At 39.0% G+C, this 23,034-nt stretch overlaps 1 protein-coding gene across 2 annotated transcripts; it reads right to left on the reverse strand.

Annotated features, from left to right (window-relative positions):
• Positions 1-5,184: 5,184 nt before the first annotated feature.
• Positions 5,185-21,965, reverse strand: syt10 (synaptotagmin X). Of its 2 annotated transcripts, none has more exons than XM_085436561.1 (7): positions 21,514-21,965; positions 20,410-20,803; positions 14,813-15,371; positions 11,966-12,086; positions 10,865-11,036; positions 10,584-10,713; positions 5,185-8,173 (listed from the first exon to the last, which is right to left on the reverse strand). In XM_085436561.1, the coding sequence occupies exons 1-7, from the start codon at positions 21,698-21,700 to the stop codon at positions 8,102-8,104; spliced, it is 1,635 nt and encodes a 544-aa protein (XP_085292687.1). In that variant the 5' UTR covers positions 21,701-21,965; the 3' UTR covers positions 5,185-8,101. The 2 variants fall into 2 exon arrangements, with proteins under 2 accessions (XP_085292687.1, XP_085292686.1); XM_085436560.1 differs by having other exon boundaries at positions 21,499-21,965.
• Between the last annotated feature and the right edge of the window lie 1,069 nt (positions 21,966-23,034).

Consider the following 23,034-nt stretch of genomic DNA (forward strand, 5'->3'; position numbering starts at 1 on the left):
TTTATCCACGGGGTAAATCATCTATTTATAGTCATCTACATCAATATATTTCCCTCTATGCAGCCTCCGTCTAATGCTCCATAAAGCAAGCTTCACAAGCCTTCCTCTCTGATCAGAGATGGCTTTTGATATTTTAAATAAGGTATTAAGTAAACAAAAGACATGTGGGGTGTTTTCTTTTAAAAAATTAAACAAAAACCTTTAACCTTGACAGCACAGAAAAATCATCAACAGAGGAAGAGAAACAACATTCACTCAAATACGCTAAGTACGAGTTTATGTCCGTGATCTTCAATTAAACACTTAACATCCTCCATACCCACACAAGAGAGCACAGTCGAGTTTTAGCTGATGTTCCTGTGTGTGGGTGGGTTTATAGTCACTCCATGAAGATGATCTATTACTTCAGCGGAACTGAATTATTGAAAATTAGCTGCTGCTTTGTGTTGATGCCTTTCGTGCCTTCTTGTTTGTAATACTGTTATAGATAATTTGCCGGAACTCTTTCACACCACCAATTTAATACCTGAATTATATTATTTCCTACCATATGCATTACAGAGAGGATTACATGTCTGATCAGAGAGCCATGCATTTTTTAATGGAGGCACCGAAAGCTATAAAAATGCCTGTTAGGCTTTAATGGGTGGTGGCATTACATAACTGTCTGCCTACTTACCCCTTTAACTGTAATTGTTCTTATAATAGAAGCACCCCCCTCTACCCTGCCATTAATGAGTTGACCTTTGACCTTTTGTATCCAATGCCCTGTGGAAAATTGCACCAGTATAAAGCAGAGCAGTGATTTCTTCAGCTGGGTGGGAAATTAGATAAATACCAGCGACTGTGATACCAGCCACATTTTATATAAAGCAACAGTGTCAACCTTCCTGACTCTCTAACAATCGGTTGTTAATTAACAAATATTACATTTCATAATAACTTTGCAGTACTGTGTTGTACTGTATACGCTTTTTTTTATTATAGATTGTTTTTACAGTCAGACATATGCCATACAAAACTTTTGTTGTCTCTCTTACAATCTGAAAATGTATTAGTTTTGATAACTATTCATGTGTTGGCACTGAACGCTGCTGTATTATTTTGGTTTTGTTTTGTTTTTTTTGGATGAATTGTAATCATGAAGATAAAGTGAGGTCTGTTTCCTTGTTACGTCATGACAAATGAAGCTAACATAATAACATGAAGTTGATTCAAATGGATATATTTACATTTTACAGCTTCTCACTGTACTGTAAAGTGAGGGATGCTGTCATTAGGCTAAAAATAAAAAATAAAATAAACCTAAATAAATCGGAAAGACAGCAAAAACTTTAGAAGTGGCCAAATTATCAATCAGGTAAAAAAAAAAAAGAAGTAATCCACTGGCCAGCAATGCAACACCAAAAATCTGGAAAACCACACAAGACAACTAAAGTGCATGATGACAGAACTATGTTCATAGTTAATTAAAACCACTTAAACATCTGTTCAAGTCAAGAATGCTCTCTAGGACGTTGGCATATCCTCATCAAAGTTTTAGATTAAGAGATGCCTTCGTGAAATGCAGAGGGTTTCTCAATGGATGAAATACAGCCTTCCTTGGAGTCCACTGTTCCTAGACTTCATACAGTCATTGACTGCAAAGGATTTTCATCAAAGCATTAAAAAATAGGCATCCATCCATTTTCTTCAGTCATGGAGCCAGAGGTGGGGTACACCTGGACGCTTCATTAATCTCCCTCTTTGGCTCTCAGGGGAGGCGAACTCATCTTTCCCCCCCTCCCTCCCTTATCTTCCCTGCTGCTGCTTCTATGTGTTTGTCTAGTCTCGTCTAACTCTAACCCTCAAAGAGTTTCCCAGTCTTGTTCTCTAAAACCTAAAGAATTATGGATTTGATCAACTGGTCCCGTAATGGAATTGACACCCTGCTAGGCTTGCGAGAGCCCGATTGTCCTGCGGAGACGTTTGCTGCCAGATACTCGATGGTCGGTTGCGTCGTGTGTCTGGCGACACTGTCGATGGAGGACAATGAACGACATCTATCAATTTGGAACCATGATAAGAGAGTTCGGGCTGATTGGAGCTGGTTCGGACCTAGCTTATCGAAGAACAAGAAGCGGCTACAGCTGTTCAAAATCCCATAAGGCTGGCAAACATGATAGATGATTGGCAGGGCTGTGAGTACTTAGACTGTATTTTGAACGCAATATGGAATATGGATAAGATCTTGGAGAAGCTCATGGCTCTGTAATATGGATAACATCTTGGAGAAGAACAATGGGAATTGAGAGAACTGGTGACCAGTGATGGACATTAGACCAACTGGAAAATTGGATGCAGTTGGCCCCCCTGGCGCCAGCTGAAGGCCTGCCAAGGTTGAAGCTGACTAGAACATGATGTCAGAACTCTTTGTACCTCCTCCAGGCCACCAGGGTCCACTGGAGACTGTTGACTGACGCTTAACCGGGCGTGGTAACACTTTCTCTCAGCTGAACATGGGATACACACACACACACACACACACACACACACACACACACACACACACACACACACGAAGCACGTACACGCCCTCACTATCACCCTCCCTACCCCGGATCCAACGCTTCCTCCCATGCTTACCTCCCATCGGATGTGGACACCGGATCAGCTGGAGGTCCCAGATCAGCTGTACACACTGGAATACTCTCCCATGTTGCTTGTCTGTGTTTTATTGTGTTGATATCTGTGCATTCCTGTATTATGCTTTTGTGTTACACATTTCGATGTTTTTTTTTCCCCTTGCTACCTAGCCTGACCTGTCTCCCCAATGTGATGTTTGTGTATTGTATGTTCGGTTGGCAAGGCAACTGCAACTGAAAAATAAACCCTATCTCATCTCATCTATTGCAGGGCTAACAGAGAATAACCAGTTTACAATGATCAATTAAGCTAGCATGCATGTTTCTGGACTGCAAGAGGAAGCAGGAGGACATTGATAGAACCCACAGTGGTACAGATGTACACTCTGCATAGCCCCAGCCATCCAAAGGATTCAAACCTGGAACCTTCTTGCTGTGAAGTGACGATGCTAACCACTTCACCTCTATGCCACCCCAAAACAATCATATTTAAGTGTCACATGTCAGTTTAATTGGAAATCACTGTGATAGTGCACACAAGCAAAATTACTAGAGGTATTTGCTCACATACTCATAGACCTAACTGCCTGTTTTCTTGTTGTATTGCAAAAGAGGTGGGGGGGGGGGGGGGGGGGGGCGGTTTTATGCAACATGGTTTTTCTCAGATGACTCATGGGTGGACAGGGAGAGACTAAATGTGACTTACCTGACAAAGTGAAATCGTAAAATTGGGCAGAACATTTTCACAGCAATTTGTTGCATTGTGTTCATTAAATGGAGATTTTATTGCCAGTTCTGAGGCTTTTTGTAAGCGGCCTCAGTACGTTTAACAAAGAGCCTCAGCACTGGCAATTATTCGCTCACAAGGGACCAATATTAGGAAAGGTATGTGTTGTGCTAGTTCAACAAGAAGCTTTCATCTATATTTTTCAAGGTCCATGCCGACTATATGAAACTGTGACGGATAATTCACCCCAAATAATGACTAATCCTCCAGGTGCACTGTTGGCGCTGGCCACAAGGCCTGTCCAATCTCCTCCTAAGTCTTCATAGTGCACTGGTGTTAAATACCCGGCACAAATAAGTATTCAGGAAATAGCGAAGCTTTAATTACATGCATCAGCACATGGAGCAATTAGGCATTGCTAACTAAAGCTACAACTCCACTCTAAATGCGGGTTTAGCATACAGAGAGTGGGAAGCTTTCATTGCCAAGGAAACTAATGCAACAACCCCCTTTTGTCTGATTCTGTCTAATATTATGGATCAAAAGGAAGTTGCGCTGCATGTCACGCTGCACGAGAGCTCAAAATGTCCCCTTCATGTTTTACCATCAAACGAAAGTAACATGAGGAAGAGGGACCCAGCTTTCTCACAGGCCTTTTTATATTTGCTTAAAGATGTTAAGGGCAAAAATCTTCTATCCCTTACTGGAGTGCTTATCTATTATTTCTTATTAGAGCAGTGATTCAAGACTTACGCCAGACACAAATAGCAGGTGTTTGGATACAGGGCCCCTATTCTCTCACCATTTGATTCACTGTTACTACTATTACTGCTACTATTCATGCTGTTCAGCACTCTGAACAAGTCAGTCATTTTATCCTGTGTATTCATCACATTTTAAATGTAGACAGTGCTGTTTGCTTTTTACTCCTGGAAAATAAGAAGCTGCTTTTATTTTTGCCTTAACAGAAACACTGAAAAGCCACAGGTTTGCGTCAGCAAACATTGTGTGCCAGTTAGTACTGTGCGGATGACCTCTGTCCATTATGTATGAGAAGCACTTAGCAACGTGACTGTCATCATTCAAAGGCTTCAGAGATTTCCTTCTGCTTTATTTACTTCAGCAAGTTTAATTTGACCACTTGAGTGTTACCAGTCAATGCAGCAACAATATAGATGTAATTTCTATACTTGTTGGTCCTGTGTATAAAGACAGTGTGTGCTCTTGTATGTATGTGATGTTTTGGGAGCTGTCTTGAATGTTTTCCACTTGTGAATAATCTTTTTCGCTGTAAAATGATGGAGCTGAAATTGTTTGGAAATTATAACCCTTCATGGACTGATGGCCATTAACAGCTGCTTCGCTAAGATCCTCACTGAGGTCTTTCATCCTTAGAATTTCTAACACACACCTGAATGCTCCAGACCATCAAATAACTAGAATTGCTGCTTTTATAGAAGGCTGTACTTCATTTTTCCACATGACCTTAAAAAGTCCTCTTAAAACTTTATTTTCTCACACACACACACAAAAAACTATGATTATAAAAAAAGAAATCTACCTGATTTCACTTTGGTCACTATCCCCTTCAAGGTTGTTTCCTTGTGCATCTCTCCAGTACTTTTGCTATATATGCATGCCTCTCTGTAGCACGTTCTGGTTACTTAAAGATCAAGGAGCACAGTGCACATCGGGATTTTCCAAATTTAAATCAAGTATGGTTTTTATGAATGCCCCCTTTTACTTTAGACACCTTTTATATACTTTGATTTCTTTAGCCACTAGAAGACTAATATAATTCCTGCCCAGACAGAGTGAGACATACTGTTATTTACTGATATTTTTTTTATTTATGTGTTTAAAATACATATGAAACAGATACAATAAATTATATCCCAAATATTTACTTTAAATTGTTACAAAAGTTATCACAAACTGTACACATCATGACAGTAGTCGAAGTTGTTCTCGGTCCATATATACTCAAACAATTACAGCTCAAAGCTCTAAGGTCCTAAACATGGAATAACTCGGTAAGGTAGAATTGGCTTCACTGGGTCTCCAGTTTGACTAATTGTTCACAACTATTACAGAACGTGTCGAAATTGCACTCGTTTACAGGTCGGAGCGCTTCAAAGTATCACCAAACAATAGAAATACATTGTGATGTCTCTATTTCCATAAGTTTACGACAGCTTTTTAGAATTCACTTTTCAATATATACAAACAAAAGTGCCATTGACAAGTATGGATATATACAACTGTAAACACAAACTTTTTAATCTGAAATACTCTGACATATTCGCATTTCCCCCGATAAGTGCTTAATTTTTTTGTAGTGGTGAGAGGCATGCTACAAGTAAAAATATTCTCTTTTTTTTTTAACACAGAGGACAGAGCAAGGGGAAAAGAGCATCATTAACTGCATTTGCAAGTAAGATAACAGTACATAGCCTTTTTCTATTTGCTATGTTGGGTTCTTATTAGTTATTACTCACAGGAAAATCTGAGATGATGGTTTATTTCATGTGGCTTAAAAATATAAAATATTGTAAAAATATTCATAATATATGGAAATATTTGAGTGTGTGTGTGTGTGTGTGTTAGCCACTGTTTGTATTAATCTTCTGCGCTTTTTAAAATTAAATTAACTGTTCAATAACACCTACTCCTTGCTGACTATTATACCTGTCAAGCCATTTAAATTTACAAGATTTTCTTTTTTCTTATCACCTGAAACACAGCTGCCACCAGCAGACACAGCTACAGACTTTATCAGCTGGAGCCGTAGACAGTATAAACCATGAATGTAGAAGTAAGGCCAAGGCAGCTCCACAGTGGCCTCGTTTCTCTGACAAGTTCAGCCAAGGTGCAGCTGCTTTAAACATGCATTGTTTTAAAATTGCTAAAATTGTTTCAGCAGGGGTAGGTAATCTGGTTTAGAATGACCTTAACCAAACAATCCGACCCATAAATGGGATTTAGAATTGTATTTGTCATTTATGGTTATTCTAAGTCTCAGAACTATTTTTCAGGTTTCATATCCATCCTCTGACACTTACCCAGATTGGGGTCGGGAGGGAAACATCACCTCGTGTGTCCTTGGTCCGACCCAAACACGGACATGGCCAAAATGCATCTAGTCTTTTCTTTTGATGAGCAGTAGTGGCTTTAAGCTGAGCCCTTCTCAATTGATTGACCAGTAACTAGTTTCAAGCTTTAGTGAATAAAACATGAAGTTCATTTGGTAAATTATAGTTTGGGAAATTATTAATTAAAAAGGCAGGTTAACCAGGGTATGCTCCTTGGCTAATGCCACGGCAATCTCAGCGACTGTGTAACACTGTGAACCTCGAGGCTTCACAGCAGCTATGTTGATCTTTTATACTATTAGCGGCTGCAGCTAGCTTATTAACTATGCTAGCTATCTGAGTATTTAAAATACTAACTCTTTAATGTTTCCCACTGACTCGATTTAAAATGTCAATATAATGCAGGGATCCTAAAAGCGCAATCAAATGCTAAAAGATTGCAGCTAAAGCTCCGTCTCCCAAAGAAAAATTTAGCAACCTTATAAATTAATGATATATGGAGACGACGCGGCATTATTCTTGTACTCCAGTACAGGTTAATTTGCCTAATTATTACTGTTAATGTAAGAAACCTAAGATGTCACTACTTTTTTATTCTGTTCACTATGCTTCATTATGTATGTTTAAAAAGAACAACAGTTTTATTTTTAATGTTGCACATCAAAAGTTTACACAGAGGACAAACAGATGTGTTTACAAAACCTGCCTGTGGTTGCGTGAAAATGAACATTCAAGTGGGAACGAACTGCCAAATCTCACAGTCCACGACAGCGGTCATCTCCATGCGTTCTGAAGTGAACACCCTACAATAATGAACGTGGGAGTTTCAATATCAGTGTTACTGGACTAATTAGAGGGTAAGTTTAATTGTTTCTAAATAATACTGCTGCTTGTGTTTGCAGTTATGAAATAAGGTTGTTCTGTGTGTACAAAAATAAAGATGAATTTGTCATTTCATTGTGGCCAATTTTAAGAAACCAATTTAGTCTGAAGTTCATTTAGACACACTTTAATTTGATCTTTCTGTACATATGCTACATGAACCAGCTACTGTTTCTCCAAATATGAGAGTCCTGCAGAGTGATGGCTATTCTGTTTTACACATCTGTGACAGCTGTGACTGATATATTTACTGAGATTTCTCAGCCCTTGCAGAGGCTCAGTTACCTGCATTCCCAAATAAAACCTAGAGCATGACTCGCTTGATTCATCAAGTGTTTTTCATCAAGTAAATATTTTTGTGGTACTGAGCAGCATAGCCCTTAAACTTTGTGCCATTTCAAACTAAAATGGTAACGCACTAAAGAGCTTGAGGGCTGAAAAAATGTTGCTCTGGTACTGAAAAAAAACTGATAACGCTGCAAGTTAACCACCACAACTTGTTGCAGTGAGGCCTACCATTCATGTGGTCTGTGTAAATGTTAGTCAAATACGTTTCCAAAGCACACGTATGAAAAACAAACTTTGAATGACTGTGAGTGCTGTGCATAGCCATCTCTGTAGAGCACTTGAAGAACTTGCATTCAAATGAATGAATTTCAGTACAAACATAGAAACATGAATTCAATCCGCTCAAAAGGGTGATAGGCAACATAGCTTGTCGGCAAACAAACATCTGGTTTCTTACAGAGGTGATGCTGGCACTCCACCTGTGATCATCAGGGTGTATGTGGAGGTTTGGGTGAAGGACATGAACCTTGACTCTCAAAGCTTGCTGCTCTTCCAGGCCACTGAAAGGTAAAGCATCACAAAACAAGCAACATTAAAGAGCTATCCAGTCTTTCCCTGGTAAGCAGGTATTTTCTCTAGTCCTACAAATACACTGTGATCATAGGCAAATCTATTTTGGAGCAACTGGACCTTAAGCAGTGTATATCATTTCCCTTGTCTTGTTACATATAGGGTATGTCGGATTATATCCCAAATTAAATAGAAATGTAAAGAATCAATTTAGTCACATATTGCTACTTGATTGTGATGTGATAATTCAAGATGCAATTACTAAAGAAAATACTGGGTGCTCAATGGCTACAGTGAAGTCCATAAGAATTTGCACAATAAATATATTTTTTATAATTTGGACTGAAATGCTGCCAAGATGTTCAGACTTCCAGCTTAACCTGAAGGGGTTTTCCAAAATAACATAAACTATGAAGGATTTAAAGCCTTTTTTATACATAATTCCTAATTTTTAGAAGCTCAAAATGAATCTGGCCAGTAAAAAAAATTATTTTAAATGTAAGGATCGTTCCTTTATCGTCATCGTGAGTGTAACTAATGATTTTGATCTTGTCACAAACTCTCAGTATTTTCATTTATGAAGGATTCTCTCGACTGTAGACTTTGATCATGACATCCTTTAGAATGTTCTTGACTTGGTTAGGTGTTGGTTGCTTTTAGCTTTTCCAAGCCATGGAAATAATTCTAATTTATTTCTTAGCCTCTGAAAATGGCACACTTAGTATTTCTGTAATTAATGGAATACTTCTCTTAAACCCCTTAAATTAAAGCTGAAAGCCTGCACTTCAATAGTTGGCGTACAGTGGAAATACAAAAACTCTTTCACCTTCCAAATATTTATAGACTCAACTGTACATCAGTCTTGTGTATCCATTTTTTGCTTTGACACATGATCCTTTCAAGCTTTCCCACAACTCGTGACTCCTCAGACCTCGACTATTTCAACATTTCAACAGCCTCTTCCCTGCTTTGACAAAAAAATCAATTTATCAGACTGTCCAAAGCCCAGCTACCAGACGTTTTAACAAGAACCTAGAGAAGTGACCACATCACACCTGTTTTAACCTTCAGTATGTTTTATATATATATATCTCTATATATAGAGAGCCGAAAACTCGAGGTGGCAGAGCTTTCGCAGTAAGAGTCTCAGGACAATGGAACAAGCTGCCTGAGAAAACCAGGTCAGTTGAGTCAGTGACCTCTTTTAAATACCTTCCTCCATTATTTAAGAGCCTTTCCTGAAGTTACAAAATGTTATTAATCCACTTGTATTTCTCTGTTTAAATGGTTATTTAACCTTTAGTTTTCTTATTTTCTTGATTGTAAAATCTGCTTGCTTTGTTGCTTGTGCAAACTACCACCTGTAGAAAGGTCCTTTCTAGATAATGCATATATTTTGCCTATGATCACAGCTTTCACCAAATCATAATGTAGGTTTACCACTGAAAATAGGTAATCACCTGTGTTTTCCTATTCTCCAGGTGGGGAGTGGGTGTGACAAAAGAGGGAAAGAATTGATAACATGTAAAATATTAATTTACTGTAGTGAAACAGCTGTCCTCTGTAAAAAGGAAAAAAAGCCTTCCAGTCTATAAAACTGACAACTTCTCTATGAGTACAGGATTAGCTACTCCTTATCTGAAAAACAGGCCCCATTAAAAGGACTACATGCGCCTTTTGCTGCATGACTTAAATGAACACATGCAACATGTAAGTAACAATGGTTTGGAGACCAGCTTTCATGAAGTGAAGCCATCTGTTTTCCCTTAGAAAACAAATTTGGTGCCTTAGTATTGCAAAGAAATAAATGTTAAGCGTCTCAATGAGATTTTGGGAAAAATAGCTAATAAACTTTTCAAAATCCCTTCAAGGTTGTTCTTTATGTTTTTTTGTTTGTTTGTTTAATTTACAGACAAGAGACTAATTTTAAGACAAAATGTATTTGTTTACAATCCCTTTTCCCCTGGATGCATATGTCCCCATGCAATAAGAACCCCTTTTCCTTGCAGATATCAAAGAGGGCACTTTCAATCTGCAGTATTAGTAATTTAAGAGAAAACAGCTGCTCATTAACATTGCAGCTGCGTCTAGGCTCCCTAAAACTTTGGAAATTAATCAGAAAAGTAAACCCTAAATTGGGAAGCAACAATTACACGTTCCGGATGATTTCATAGTTTCACAATGTTGGAAAGATTCAATTGAACTAATATAAAATAAAAATAAAAAGACATAAATAATGTGCTCCCCGTAGAGATGGAATAGATTGACATTTAGAAAATGTGACAGTCTACTGTGTGGTTTCTTTGCTTTGCAAGCCATAACACCTATACAGTTCAGTCTCACATTCAGAAGTTTTAATCGGGCTCTGTAAGACTAGTAAGGAAAAGAACATGCTTGTACCTCTCCTAGTACATGCCAGTGCGTGATGGGCTTCCGTGGATAAGCCAACATTTCGTTCCAGTGATCTCGTCCGAGCCCTTCAGCATCTGGCCCCGTACGACACACGCCAATCACCTCATTGTGTCCAACACTGGTAGTCATAAAACACACACATTGACACACATGTGCTTTGGATCATGACTAAATTAAAAATATGTTTTGATCTACTTCTACTCTGCTCACTTTATCGTTTTAATGTAAGCATGTGAACATAAACAGTATTTAGTGAGTATTTAACTCACCGATCATAATCCATGACCATGATGGACAGACTGACTTGTTCCACATTCTCCGGGGGAATATCGAAGATGATAGCCTCGTTGTACACCGGATTAAGTGTGCTTTTCTTAATTGTTGTTTTTCGTTTCTTTAACCTCCGTCCATCACACATCAAGTAGACCTTCACATATGGATCTGAGAGACAAATATATGAAATAATTTGCAATTGTGTCAAAAGCTTTCATGGCTTCTGACATTAAACTTCATTAGCCTCTTTGTTTCAGTTTCTTGTGCATTGTTTTTGCCTTTCTGGTTTTTCTCCTGGCATCCCTCGGTGCTCCTCGGGGCTCCATATTGGGCCCACTACTCTTCTCTGTCAATGATTTATCAAATGCCTCCTCCCATTTTTATGCAGATGATACAATCTGCTGTTGTTTGTGTTTTTCAGTTGTAAAAACCCTCAGATTTCAGTAGTTTGCCTATTATGATGCTTAGTATCATTTAACTTTACATAAGTTTCTGTTAAATGCAGACAAATCTAAGTTCATTTTATTCATAAATAATCAAAGGGCTGAAACTTGTATTCAGGTATCATTATCGATCAGAATTTTCTCATTTAAACTTTATATTGAAAATCCTGTGTCCAAGATAAAAAATAAATTAATTAGGTTTCTTTTCAGGAATGCATTTTTTATTGTGCTCTAAGTCAGGCGACCTACAGGGGAACTTCTCATTATGAACACACCTGGCTAATACTTAAAGAGGCTGGATGCCATTTATCATTGTTCTTTACATTTATTACAGACCTTGGAAAACTTGTACATCACTCTCTTCTGTATGCTGCTGCTAAGTGACCGGCTCTGTATATCCCAGACCTTCCCGTGGATTGGTTTTTGCAAATAAATCACTGCTTGGGCTAGTTTCTTCTTATGTGTGTGACTCTATTTCTAAAAACCACAACCAATGTGTCCTATGTTCTCAGAATATTTTATAAAAGAGACTTTTACCTGGAAAAATAAAGGATATATATCGTCCCTATTTCTTTTTGCTCTCTCAGCTTAACTATATTTAATTAATTCCTAAGTTTTGCTTTTGATGTGAAGACTATTTTGCTATTTGATTACCTGAGGAGCCTGTGATGTCCATGGCTTTGAGGTTTCTGCATTTGATGACTGTTAGGGTCATTCTCCCTGCTGTGGGGAGGTAGCACAACGAGTACATGATCTCTCCCAAATCGATACTCTCCTGGAGGGCATAAAAAGAAAAGAGAGCAGAATGTATTGAACCAAATTTAAATGATTTGCCACATTCTGTGAATCAAAATGCCAAAGCAAAGGAGCAAACAGGTCAGTTTTTAAAAGAGGTCATATGCATTGAGCTGATAGTGAGAGTTTAATTAGCATGGCTCTGCAGGCTATTTGACATTTATCTCAGTCCTTCAATTCTTTATGGCGGTAAACTTAACTAACAATTAACTGTTCAGATTTGTTACTGTTTCTTCATCCAATAACCGTAAATCATTAATCTAGTAGTAAATAGTACTAATGTATGGTTTCCAGGCTTTGGTAACAGTCCTAAGAAAACCATCTCAACAATACTTTGGTGGTTGTAATACAGGCAATCATAGCCAGGAGAGGTTAAATCATACATAGTGTGATATGTCACTATATTAATCGTTAGAATGAACTTTTTTATTGGTAATTGATGGGAAAGTATCTTTTTTTAACAGATAGACGCATTAAACTATCATGTTTTGCAATGACTTGAGAAACCACAAGATCAAAATTATAACATCTTCTTTGTATTAGACTTCATCATCATCATCAGGCCAATATTTCAATTATTCAGAAACTTCGGTTTATGACCAAGTATCAATGAAATGAAAGTCATTCACAAATCTGTCAACTGTTGTTGGTAATAAACAATACAGTTTATTTAGCAAATGTTAGCATACTAGCATAAACTAAGATAATCAAGACTGCAAAATGTATAGCTGCTAAACATCTAAATGATCTTATCATTATGGCTTTATAGACCTGTTAGCATGTTTTTTAAATCACTATTGTATATGCAATATTATTTGATTCATTGTAGTTGAGTTTGTTGTTGGCTCAATTTGTTTGCTAGCAAAACGAATACCAATAGCGTATGTTGCAATTTCAAAACGTAAGAACATGATTTTGCAGCTCATTTAATTGTTAGTTTGTAGAGGTTCTTAAAATGAAGTTTGTTTGTTTATTCTGTCATAGTTTACACAATGAATTAGGTTACATTGGTAATTGTTAATGACATTATCTATAACTACTAAAAAGAGAAGTGTAGACTGTTTTTTCTGCTGAAATTTAACATCATAGTTGTTAATTGAGTAATCTAGACAACTCTCTGCAACTACACATTTATAGCCAGTGAAATCCCGTACGCTACATCTTACTATTGAATTAACATTGGAGTTTGGCTTGAATGTTCAATTATTGTAAGCCTCTCTCACACAGACCTACAGACTGGTCTGTAAACATCTTGAAATAAGGGGAAACGTGTGTTCCCCAAGATTGATCACAAAGAGGTATAAGGTGCTACACTCAAAACCTCACTGAGATTGCTATGGTTGTTAGCGAGGCGTTGCAGCTGCCCATAGTTTACATGATAAACTCATCTGCGAACGCTCAGCAACTACTCTCCAAGTTGTAGTGAAATTGTGAAAGTAAACATTTCACCTATGTTTTCCCATATGTTTTGGTTTCAGCAAGCTGCACTTTTCACAGTTTGTGCACCGGTTGGAGAACAGTTGGCAAGTGCTTGCAGAAAAGTTAAGAGAAACCAATAGGAAGGGAGCTGAAGTTAGACAATACCTTATAACCACACATGTTTATAAATACTACTTGTGCCATAAAAATTGTCAGATAAATACCTTAAGATTAGTACAGGTCCAAAGTTACCAAGCTGCCTTTGGTTGTGTCAACACAGAAATAGGAATATAAAAAAAGAAATCCCACAATCCAAGTGACTATGATGAGATGTGCACAGGAGGAAAAATATAAATATAAACTTTCTCCATGCCATTTATATTACCAAACTCTATATGAAGTTGTCTATAGAGTTACATTAGTCCGTTTATTTTAAAGTGATGTCTTATGAGTCTATGATAGTGTAGCATTCCTCTGGAGTTGAATGTAATGAGCACTGAAATCACACCCGACTGCAGTTTTCTCTTGCACAGTCTCCATGCAGTTCTCATAGGTAAGGGTAAAATTTAATTGATGCAACAAATGTGGTTTTAAGTAAACAAATTTTATCAGCTCTTAATGCCTGTGCTTTTAGAAAGCATCAATATAAAAATTATAATATATTAAGGAAGCGAGAGAATAGCCAGTTAAACAATTCTTTATGCAAAACAAAATTTATTGTTCTTCTGTTGCTGCTAATTTAGCCCACAGACACTAAAGTGAACCTGAAAGCAAAGGCTCAGTGTTTCTCACCAGGAACACATTCATTAATAAAGCCCAGCCTCTTGAGCAAATTGTGATAAGTGGTTATGCTGGAGTAAATGCATTCGGGGGCTAAATAACCACAAATCTTTAGAAAAGAGTTCATATGAGGACAGGCTATCTGCAGTATGCTGCAAAGCCTGCAAACCCTTTTTGTTTACCTGTAGAGTTTTAGTCACTGCATAAATGTGGTCTTGGATATTTTTTACTCTGTTTCTATAATTACATCTGCAGAATACCCAGCATTTTCTGGAAAATGCTGTGTGGGTGTTTGGCTGTTGAAATCCATTTCCCAAAGCATTTGAATTATGCAATGCATTGCACCTGCCATAATATTTTTTGATTAGACATTTCTGACAACAGTATAAAATCCCATTCACTACTACCACGGTAACAGCACAGAGGCCTGGTGCAACATTTCTTAAATAGCAACAACATACACATATGCGAGGATTTGGCAGTGTCTTAGTGTGAACACCAACTCACTGTGGTTGCTGCATGAATATCCTTCCAAACAACCGCCTCCCTGGAAAGATCAGAGAGTTCAAAGAGGTTGTCCACAACCACCTCCCCAATCATATCGTGGCTGGTGAATCGGTCAAAGTCGTAGACGCTGAAATGGAGCTTGCGGTTGCAAAGCTCATCGTATACTACGGGGAAACAGAAGGTCTCGTCAAATGTGGGGTTTAGATTCTTGCGATGAACTCGAGTCTGGAACTTCTTCTTTCTCTCGGGTAGCAAGTAGATCTTCACATATGGGTCAGAGGTGCCTGTGAAGTCTTTGGCAGGCAGATCCAAAGCTTTCAGGATCCTCACCACCAAAGCCTGCTCCTCGTAGTCGTAACGAAGCGAAAAGCTTAGCTTTCCACAAGTCTCCACGGGCTCTTTGGCCTCTTCTGAGTCCACAGACTTCTGCTTGTAGAGTTCAGGTTTTATTCTTCCAATGCTGACAGTAGAGGACTGGCGGAGAGGCACTGTGTCCATGGTGAAGTCAAAACTGGTGACATTCTTCTGACGAGGCAGGTGGCGCCTGAATGAATTGTGCCTGTTGAAAGGAGCATCACAGAGCATCAGGTAAATGTCTCATTTGTCGTGTGTTTGGCGTCATGGAAGAGCAGCTTTTTTATGGAACAAAAGGTTTATCAGAGCAAAATACCACACAAATAAAAGCTGGTTATTGTTTTTATTACTATTCAGGAAAAAGTCTAAAAACAATATCTAGTGTAGAAACCTTTAAATGTTTAATAAACTACCACCAGATGCTCACAATAGTGCATAATTAACTAGGAACCAAAATGGCGATAGTCTAAATATTGTCCAGAGATATATATGCTTTGTTTTTTTAAATCCCCCTGTGGGCGGTCTTTATCCTTCGAGCTCCTCATCTTCTCTACCTCCTCTTTCAACCCTTGGTATTCTCAAGCTTCTTGTGTTACTCGTGTTTATATTGCTTCCTCTGCTTGTCAACCGTTACTGTGTCTGGTTGGTAGCGGACACAGTAGAGGGCCGCCACAGTCACCAGTTTGTCTGTTTGTATCTCGAAGTCAAACAGGATCTTAGCTTGGCCATTTTCAAACTACCCTGGGGGCGTTGCGCTTGATACTTCTAGGCCATACTCGGCACAGATGTTCAGCGACTTGGTTATGGCTTTCCATGTATGACTCATGTGCTAGCATCTTTTGATGCTCATATCAAGTCTGTGACCCGGTCTTGCTCTGGAGCAGAAGCCCCACCCACCTGCAGTTTAAATTTTGTTTTGTATATGAGGAGCAGCCAATCAGAGGTTTGCTTAAAGGGGGCTTGTTTTAGACAGATGATCAGTTTTTCCAGCTTTATTTGACAGACACAGTGAGGAAAGGACAGGAAAGCGGGGGCAGAGCGAGAGGAAGGCATGTGGCAAAGGGCCACAGGTCAGACTTGAACCCAGGCCAGGCGCTCTCAGCCTATAAAGCAGCGCCCTATATTGCATATTTTAAATCCCAGCAAACTCCCTAGCTGAAAATAGCTGGTTTTATCATCCATATGGTAACAGGTGATATTAAATCACCAGTGATCAAAGTGACAAATTGATTTTTGCCACTACTGGCGTTGGTTTGGGGAAATGAAAACACATCTCCAGCACTCAGATTTGAGCCCTCATTCCAATTACCTGAATGCTGCAAATTTCAGTGAAGTTGACATCTTTTGAGAAAACCACGTCTGTCTTTGACTCGCCGATCTTGTCACCTAGCAACTGGCCCTCCTCCTTTCTGACCGTAAGACAATCACAGCAGCCTGACAACCGTGGCACAGGAAGCACAGCTGAAGATTAAATGCTACACTGAAATATTGTAAACAGCACAGAGGGGGAACATCGCCAGCACAAATCTCAGAGGAAAAGGAAAGTGTGCCTGATTTACCAACTGAACATTGATTAGCAAGATTTGTTTTCTCCTTTATGATTTTTGTGTATTGTCAACCTTTATCTCTCTTTGAATCCCCCAACACACACTCAATCCATATGGGCTTATTGACATCTTCCTTTGTCTTCCTCTTTCTCTGTTTTCCTAAGTGTTAAAGTTACAAACATCTACAATACCCTGAAAAAGTTTAACAACCTTCGGACTCCAAACTTTTGCAGTGTATGGTTTGTCACACAATAGATAAAAGTTATATTTTGTGTCTCATTAGTTGTCTAGAAACCAAACACTATAATGTCAGTTAGAATTTTGGCTACCATCATTTTGTTTCTTTGAAGCCAGAAGTGAACTTATAAAAAGTAGAGATGGACCGATCCGATATTACGTATCGGTATCGGTCCGATACTGACCTAAATTACTGGATCGGATATCGGAGAAAAATAAAAAATGTAATCCGATCCATTAAATATCACGAAAGCACCTCACAAAACTTGCAACACGCCGTAACTCGCCTCAGAACGTTAGCACGTCGGAGCAGTATGCATCACGTGATAGAGCGGCTGTGGCATGCGGGACCTGTCGGTGGTCTGGATAGCATTTGGAGCTTCGCTAGCAACCTGGCATTTCATCTCCGACAAAGTTATCCCCGAGAGAAGTAAAGCAAGTGTGTAAGTCCATCTCTGAATGTTTGTAAAGCATTCCTGCATTAAGCTTAACAAGCGACTGCCTCTTCTTGCTGCTACTTCAATCATGAAACTGCTTAACGATCAGCTGATCGGCTTTTCTGTCGCGAGTCCGTCTCTCTGGTTTGTTTTTGGCCCACTTTGCACCAGAAAGAGGAAACCAGCGGCTGAACAACAGCAGCACGTTTAAGTTTGATAAGCTGTTGTTAGAATTTATTTAATATTACTTTCTACTCGAAGATCTTTTTCTACGTAGCTGACGGCTGGTAACTGTGCAGGGGCGGATCTAGCAAAGTTTAGCCAGGGGGGCCGATAGGGCATTAACAGGGAAAAGGGGGCACAAAGACATACTTTTCTTTCTTATTCTCATTTAAAATGTCTAGCTTTTAATAAATAATTATCTGACACCCAAAGTTTTAATTTGATGTAAAATGAATAGAAGTCAACTACTGTATATAGTGACTATTAAGTCTAATATATATACCCTAGTAAGCTATAGTACTTTTTCCTTTGGGAAGGTACCATCTGTGCAGTCTGCAATTTTGTTGAAGAAAGATGTTGAATCTATTTAATATTTCTTGAAAAATAATTGATTTCTGTGCATTTTTTTTCACACTGCATCAAATTAAGGTTGATTACGTCGATTAAGCATCATGAGGTGGAGCGTGAGGGGTGGTTCCCTATTTTTTATTTATTTATTTTTGTTGTTGCTGGGAGTTGGAACCCTATTAGTTAGGTTGCTTAATATTTATGCTAAGTACTCTTTAAAATACCAGAATAGGGAGGATGGTGTAGGTTTAAGTTTATTAGATTGATCAGTATTGCTGAACTATGAAATATTTTTTTTTTGCATACAGGTATAACAGAATAGCTTTAGTGTAGTTGTTGTTTTAAACTTGAGTATGAACTTATACAAAATGCAGCAAGATATTTAAAAAACAGTTTTGTTGATTAAAAAACACTATATCGGATTCATATCGGTATCGGCAGATATCCAAATTTATGATATCGGTATCGGTATCGGACATAAAAAAGTGGTATCGTGCCATCTCTAATAAAAAGTAGACGACTAGGTTATCAGCTAACTCGAAGCATGCTACATATAAACTGTACACTTATTGGCTTATTAAGTACCATTCAATACTAAAATTCCACTTGTGAAAACTGAGGCACAAACTTCCTACTGTTTGGAGCCATGGCACATATTTCACATTAGAAAACAACCCAACAAAAATGTCACAAAAAGCATATTGATCATTTTTCACTGCACACCAAATATAGCGGAATTGACTCTGTTTGTCCCCAGTATACCTTTTTCTCTTTCTTTGACCACTAATCATGCTAGGGCCTTCACGCCCCTCTGTATAGTTATGGGGGAGAAAAAGCATTTGCAGTGACGAAAACATTTCTGTAACAGGGTGTATTTTGTTATTTTGGGGACGGACTCGCTTTTGGAACGGGTCTCTAGTGGTCATTTGAAGAATTGCAATTCAATTTCTCAGTTTTTAACTCTGTGTGCTGTCTTGACACAAAGAGGCCAAAGCAAAATATGGAAAATTGTTTTTAAAAATTGTCTTTACTAATGAGTATAGTTGAAAATGAAACATATATGATTGACTTAAACTTCATCCCTCTGTTTTGCATTTCCACCCTTGTTCCACAAAGTTTCACCTGTGCTCTGCCACTGTTTGGCTTGGTTACAGATGCACAGTTACACATAAATGTCAGGGTCAGAGTCAATCAGAGGAAGAGTTGGTGATGGTCTTTGCATAATGTGGATGTCAAATTTTAACAACGACAGCTGAGGACAGAAAAAAGTGTGTCTGTAAAGGTCACCGAAACACGGTGGAAACTCTGTAGAGTTTCTATTATGTGACTATTTTAGTTTAAACATTTACCTGCCAGTATGAAGGGAAGGTTTCTAAGACTGAATCTCCAAACTAAAAATGCTTTTGGTGCTTGGCAAATGTTAATTGTGGACGCTGAACCAAGTTAGTCATAAATTCTTAGAATAATTTTAATAATTAGTCATTGTTTCAAATGTCAAATTGTTTTCTATTTTTTGGTTCCAGCTTTTCAGCTCTGAGGATTTGTTTCTTTTCTTTGTGACACTGAAATAAAATCCCAGTTTTGGACTGTTGGGTTTCCATGTTTGCAGATGTCAGCAGTTAGATTTCCTGGTTTTCCAAGACTATATCTACTAGTTTTTCTGGTGTTATAACCTGATTATGGTATATGCTGCTAGGCTTTTCTTTTAAGCCACGATTAACTCTAAAACATTAGTTTTGCTTTAGGCTTCTTTTAGCTTTTGCTGTCAAAAAAGTAGGCGGAGGAATTGAGAAGGTAGGTCTTGTAATCTTTAACCTGTCCTATCTGCATAACTGGTGGGTGTATAATTCATGGAGGCCTACGCCACAATATCATTTAATTAACAAGCCCTAACAACAAATCAAAGTGCATGTCAATACCAGCTTCCTCCGAGAAACTGAGCACAGCTGCCTGGTGCGTCTGACAAAAACCCAACCTTCCACCATGACAGCTCCCACCCCACAGCCATGCTAATTATGGACCTTCTAGTTTAAACACAGTACTGGAAAACAAAGAGAAGAAAGAGCTGATTGTTTAATGACTGAGGTCTTTACCAGAGCAGCTTGACTCACATGTACAAGTGATTATAGGGTTCAAAGTGCAGCAAGGAGATGTGTCAGAAATGCTGCAGAATCTCATTTTTGTGATGTACAACAGCAGCAGCAGCTATTCAAGGTCACCAACCAGTCACTGACATGTGCCACACTACCTCGAGGACAGCAGCAGCAGCCCTGTCACGAACTGTCAGGACAGTTTGTGCTCTATGTGAGTTTTTGTTTTTTTAAATGTGTTTCTTGTAACATGGGTGGGGAGATGGACAAAACAAAAGAGATCTTTAATATGCTACACTTAGTTGTAAGCACAAGTGGCCTGAGTGCAGAAGCAGACTAGGGACTGGTTCATGTGACAGTACCTGGAGGAGGAGGTTGGCTCGGTGGTCTGCCTCTGGATTTTAGCCTGCTGGCTGAGCTTCTCCCTCAGAGCTGTCTGGACCTCGGCAGGGATGTCTGGAGACGTTTGGCTGATCTTCATGGCTGCCTCCAGTAGCTTGACTGAGCTCCGTCCATTCACCTTCACTTCAGGCGGCTGTTTCTTTTCCACCTCCGCCACTTTAAACTCAGTAACCGGGGGGGAGTTGGGTGGGGGTGCCTCGGGGAAACCCCCACGGAGCACATTTTCAGCGTGGGCTGACAGAGCCTTGCTCCTCCAGATGGGCCAACACAGCTTCCAAAAGACAAAGAGAGAGACTACCAACAGGGCGAGGCCACAGAAACCCACGACCACAGCAAGGAGACTAATAGAGATGTCTACATTCAACCAAAGGACAAAGACAGGTGACACGTAGAAAGGAGGAGAGAAGCAGGCGAAGGACAAAATATGACCAACAAACATGCAAGGGAGAAGGAGAAAAAGGGAGAGAAAGCAAGCTGTAAGAAAGAGGGGGCAGCAAATGCACCTGTTTGATATAGAAAGATCATATAAAGGTCATAAAACCACAGTTTAGTGAGGAGACACAGCATCAGGAAAACAGCACGAAAAGAAAAACATCTGGCACCACATCTCCCCTTCTGGCTTCTATTTAAAAGCAAAGTTTGCACCCGCTGTGCAACAGTATGCAAGGAAGCTTAATTCAGCTTAAAAATTCAGATTTTCAATCAAGCTGGCACTAGAGTGAAATTTCACAGACTGCAAATTTACAAAGGAAACATAGCTGAAGGGAGGAGAATCATTTCGTCCTCTCGGTCTGTTTCCCACCTGTTGCCGTTTCACTCAGTGTGGACTGAGATGCGTAACAGGTAGACACTTTCAGAACATTTTTCGTTTTTAAAAAAACGCAGTAAAAATAAGGATAATAGTGGACTAATAAACTTTTAACTAGTTGGTGATTAGTTCATCCATTCCCCCTCGAAACTCTGCGAGTACTGGGCGCCATGACTTTAGAGAAAGAAGTGATTAATTAAGGGAATTGGGGAGAATAAAATAATGACTTTATTCTATTTACCTGCGTGTCCTTTACCTGGTATGTTGCTCTCAAGGGGGAATATATCCGAACATTTCTCCCGGTCTACGTGTCCCGCGAGACAAAGTTCCGTAACGATTTGGAGAGCCCTTTGGCACAGAGTGACGCTGTCATCCGTCCGAACATTCATGTCTCTCCGGTTAAGCCATTGCACGCCGGAGGAGCCGGGAGGGCGGCGGTTCATTTGGAAACCTTTTATGCGCCGCAGAGTGCAGCCTGTCCGCGGGAGACAGTGGGGAAGCGCGCAGAGTCCTGATCCATATCCAACGCGCAACGAGGAGCGACTGGCCGCACGCGCTCCCTGCGTTTGAATAACAGCAAACGGGGTGCTCGAGTCCAACCCTCACTGCGTCCAATAGCGATGCGCTTCGGTTTGATACTCAGTCCTGTTGGTCGGGGTTTGTAACGGGATTACTTTTTCGAGTAATGACTGGAGTGTTCTCTATGAGGGACAGACGACCTCGCTATGTCCCCGCCTTTCGGCCAACGCATGTTGGCTTCCCGATCCCCTGTGGCCCTCGGTCTGTGGTTATAAAGATTCAGCAGATCTAAGTCAAAGCCAAAGAAAAGTAACACTTTTCAAAAAGCATCACAGAGCTAGAAAAATAGGCTTACATACAAGCTGCCCCATACCTACAGAAAATTTGTGTTTTGTTATATATTTATATGAATATTTGCACAGATTAGAAGGTCAGAAAAGTTTTTCCAGTCAGTCATCAAATTCATATTTTTTGAAAGTGTGTGTCACCAAAGCCAGTTTGCGTTCTTATGGTTATTCCAATTTACTGAGAATCACTTGACCTGTGATGTTTTTTTTAAACTACTGACTAATTTCAAAACCTAAATTTCTTGTAAAATCATTCTAATCAGTATTATTATTATTATTGTTATTATTATTATTATTATTATTATTATTATTGTTGTTGTTGTTATTGTTATTTTCTATGAACCATTCAATATCATATACTCAGTAATGCTTAAGTAATGATTGAGTCATCATGATGATGATTCATCTAAGATGTGTCATTAATTTTCTAGCCATTAACAAATGTGAAGTGCAAATTTAGATCATCCATTAAAAAATGATTCACTGTTACCTCAAATGTGGACTGACACGTGAGCATGTTAGCTTCTCAACATCCCAGTTTATTTATGTTACTGTGTATATCTTGAATTTGATTAAAAACATGACTCTTCTATAAAAACATACATTCATCTGCCCTAAAACTGAAGCTGCAGAAGTCCCATATGTTGCAGTTCCTCTAATGGCCACATGAGGCTGGCTCTAAAGGTGAATTAAACTCCATCTACATCCATGTTGCAGCATGTTTACAGCCAAGTACAACATGCACCATCAAAGCTTAAAGTTTAATTTATCAATTTGACTGGTATGTGTGCTGACACGGGCAATCGTGGCTGATAGCTGTCTGTCTCTCGGCCTCATCTCCACTAATTAATCACACTGAAATGGACCTCTTGACTATGTTTGTGCTGTAGTTCCTTTTAGAGCATTTTTCA

Source organism: Copadichromis virginalis, linkage group LG17 (assembly GCF_057382275.1).
Source record: "Copadichromis virginalis isolate Kocher_CV1m ecotype Utaka linkage group LG17, C_Virginalis_male_GT1.1, whole genome shotgun sequence".
NCBI classification, from domain to species: Eukaryota; Metazoa; Chordata; class Actinopteri; order Cichliformes; family Cichlidae; genus Copadichromis; species Copadichromis virginalis.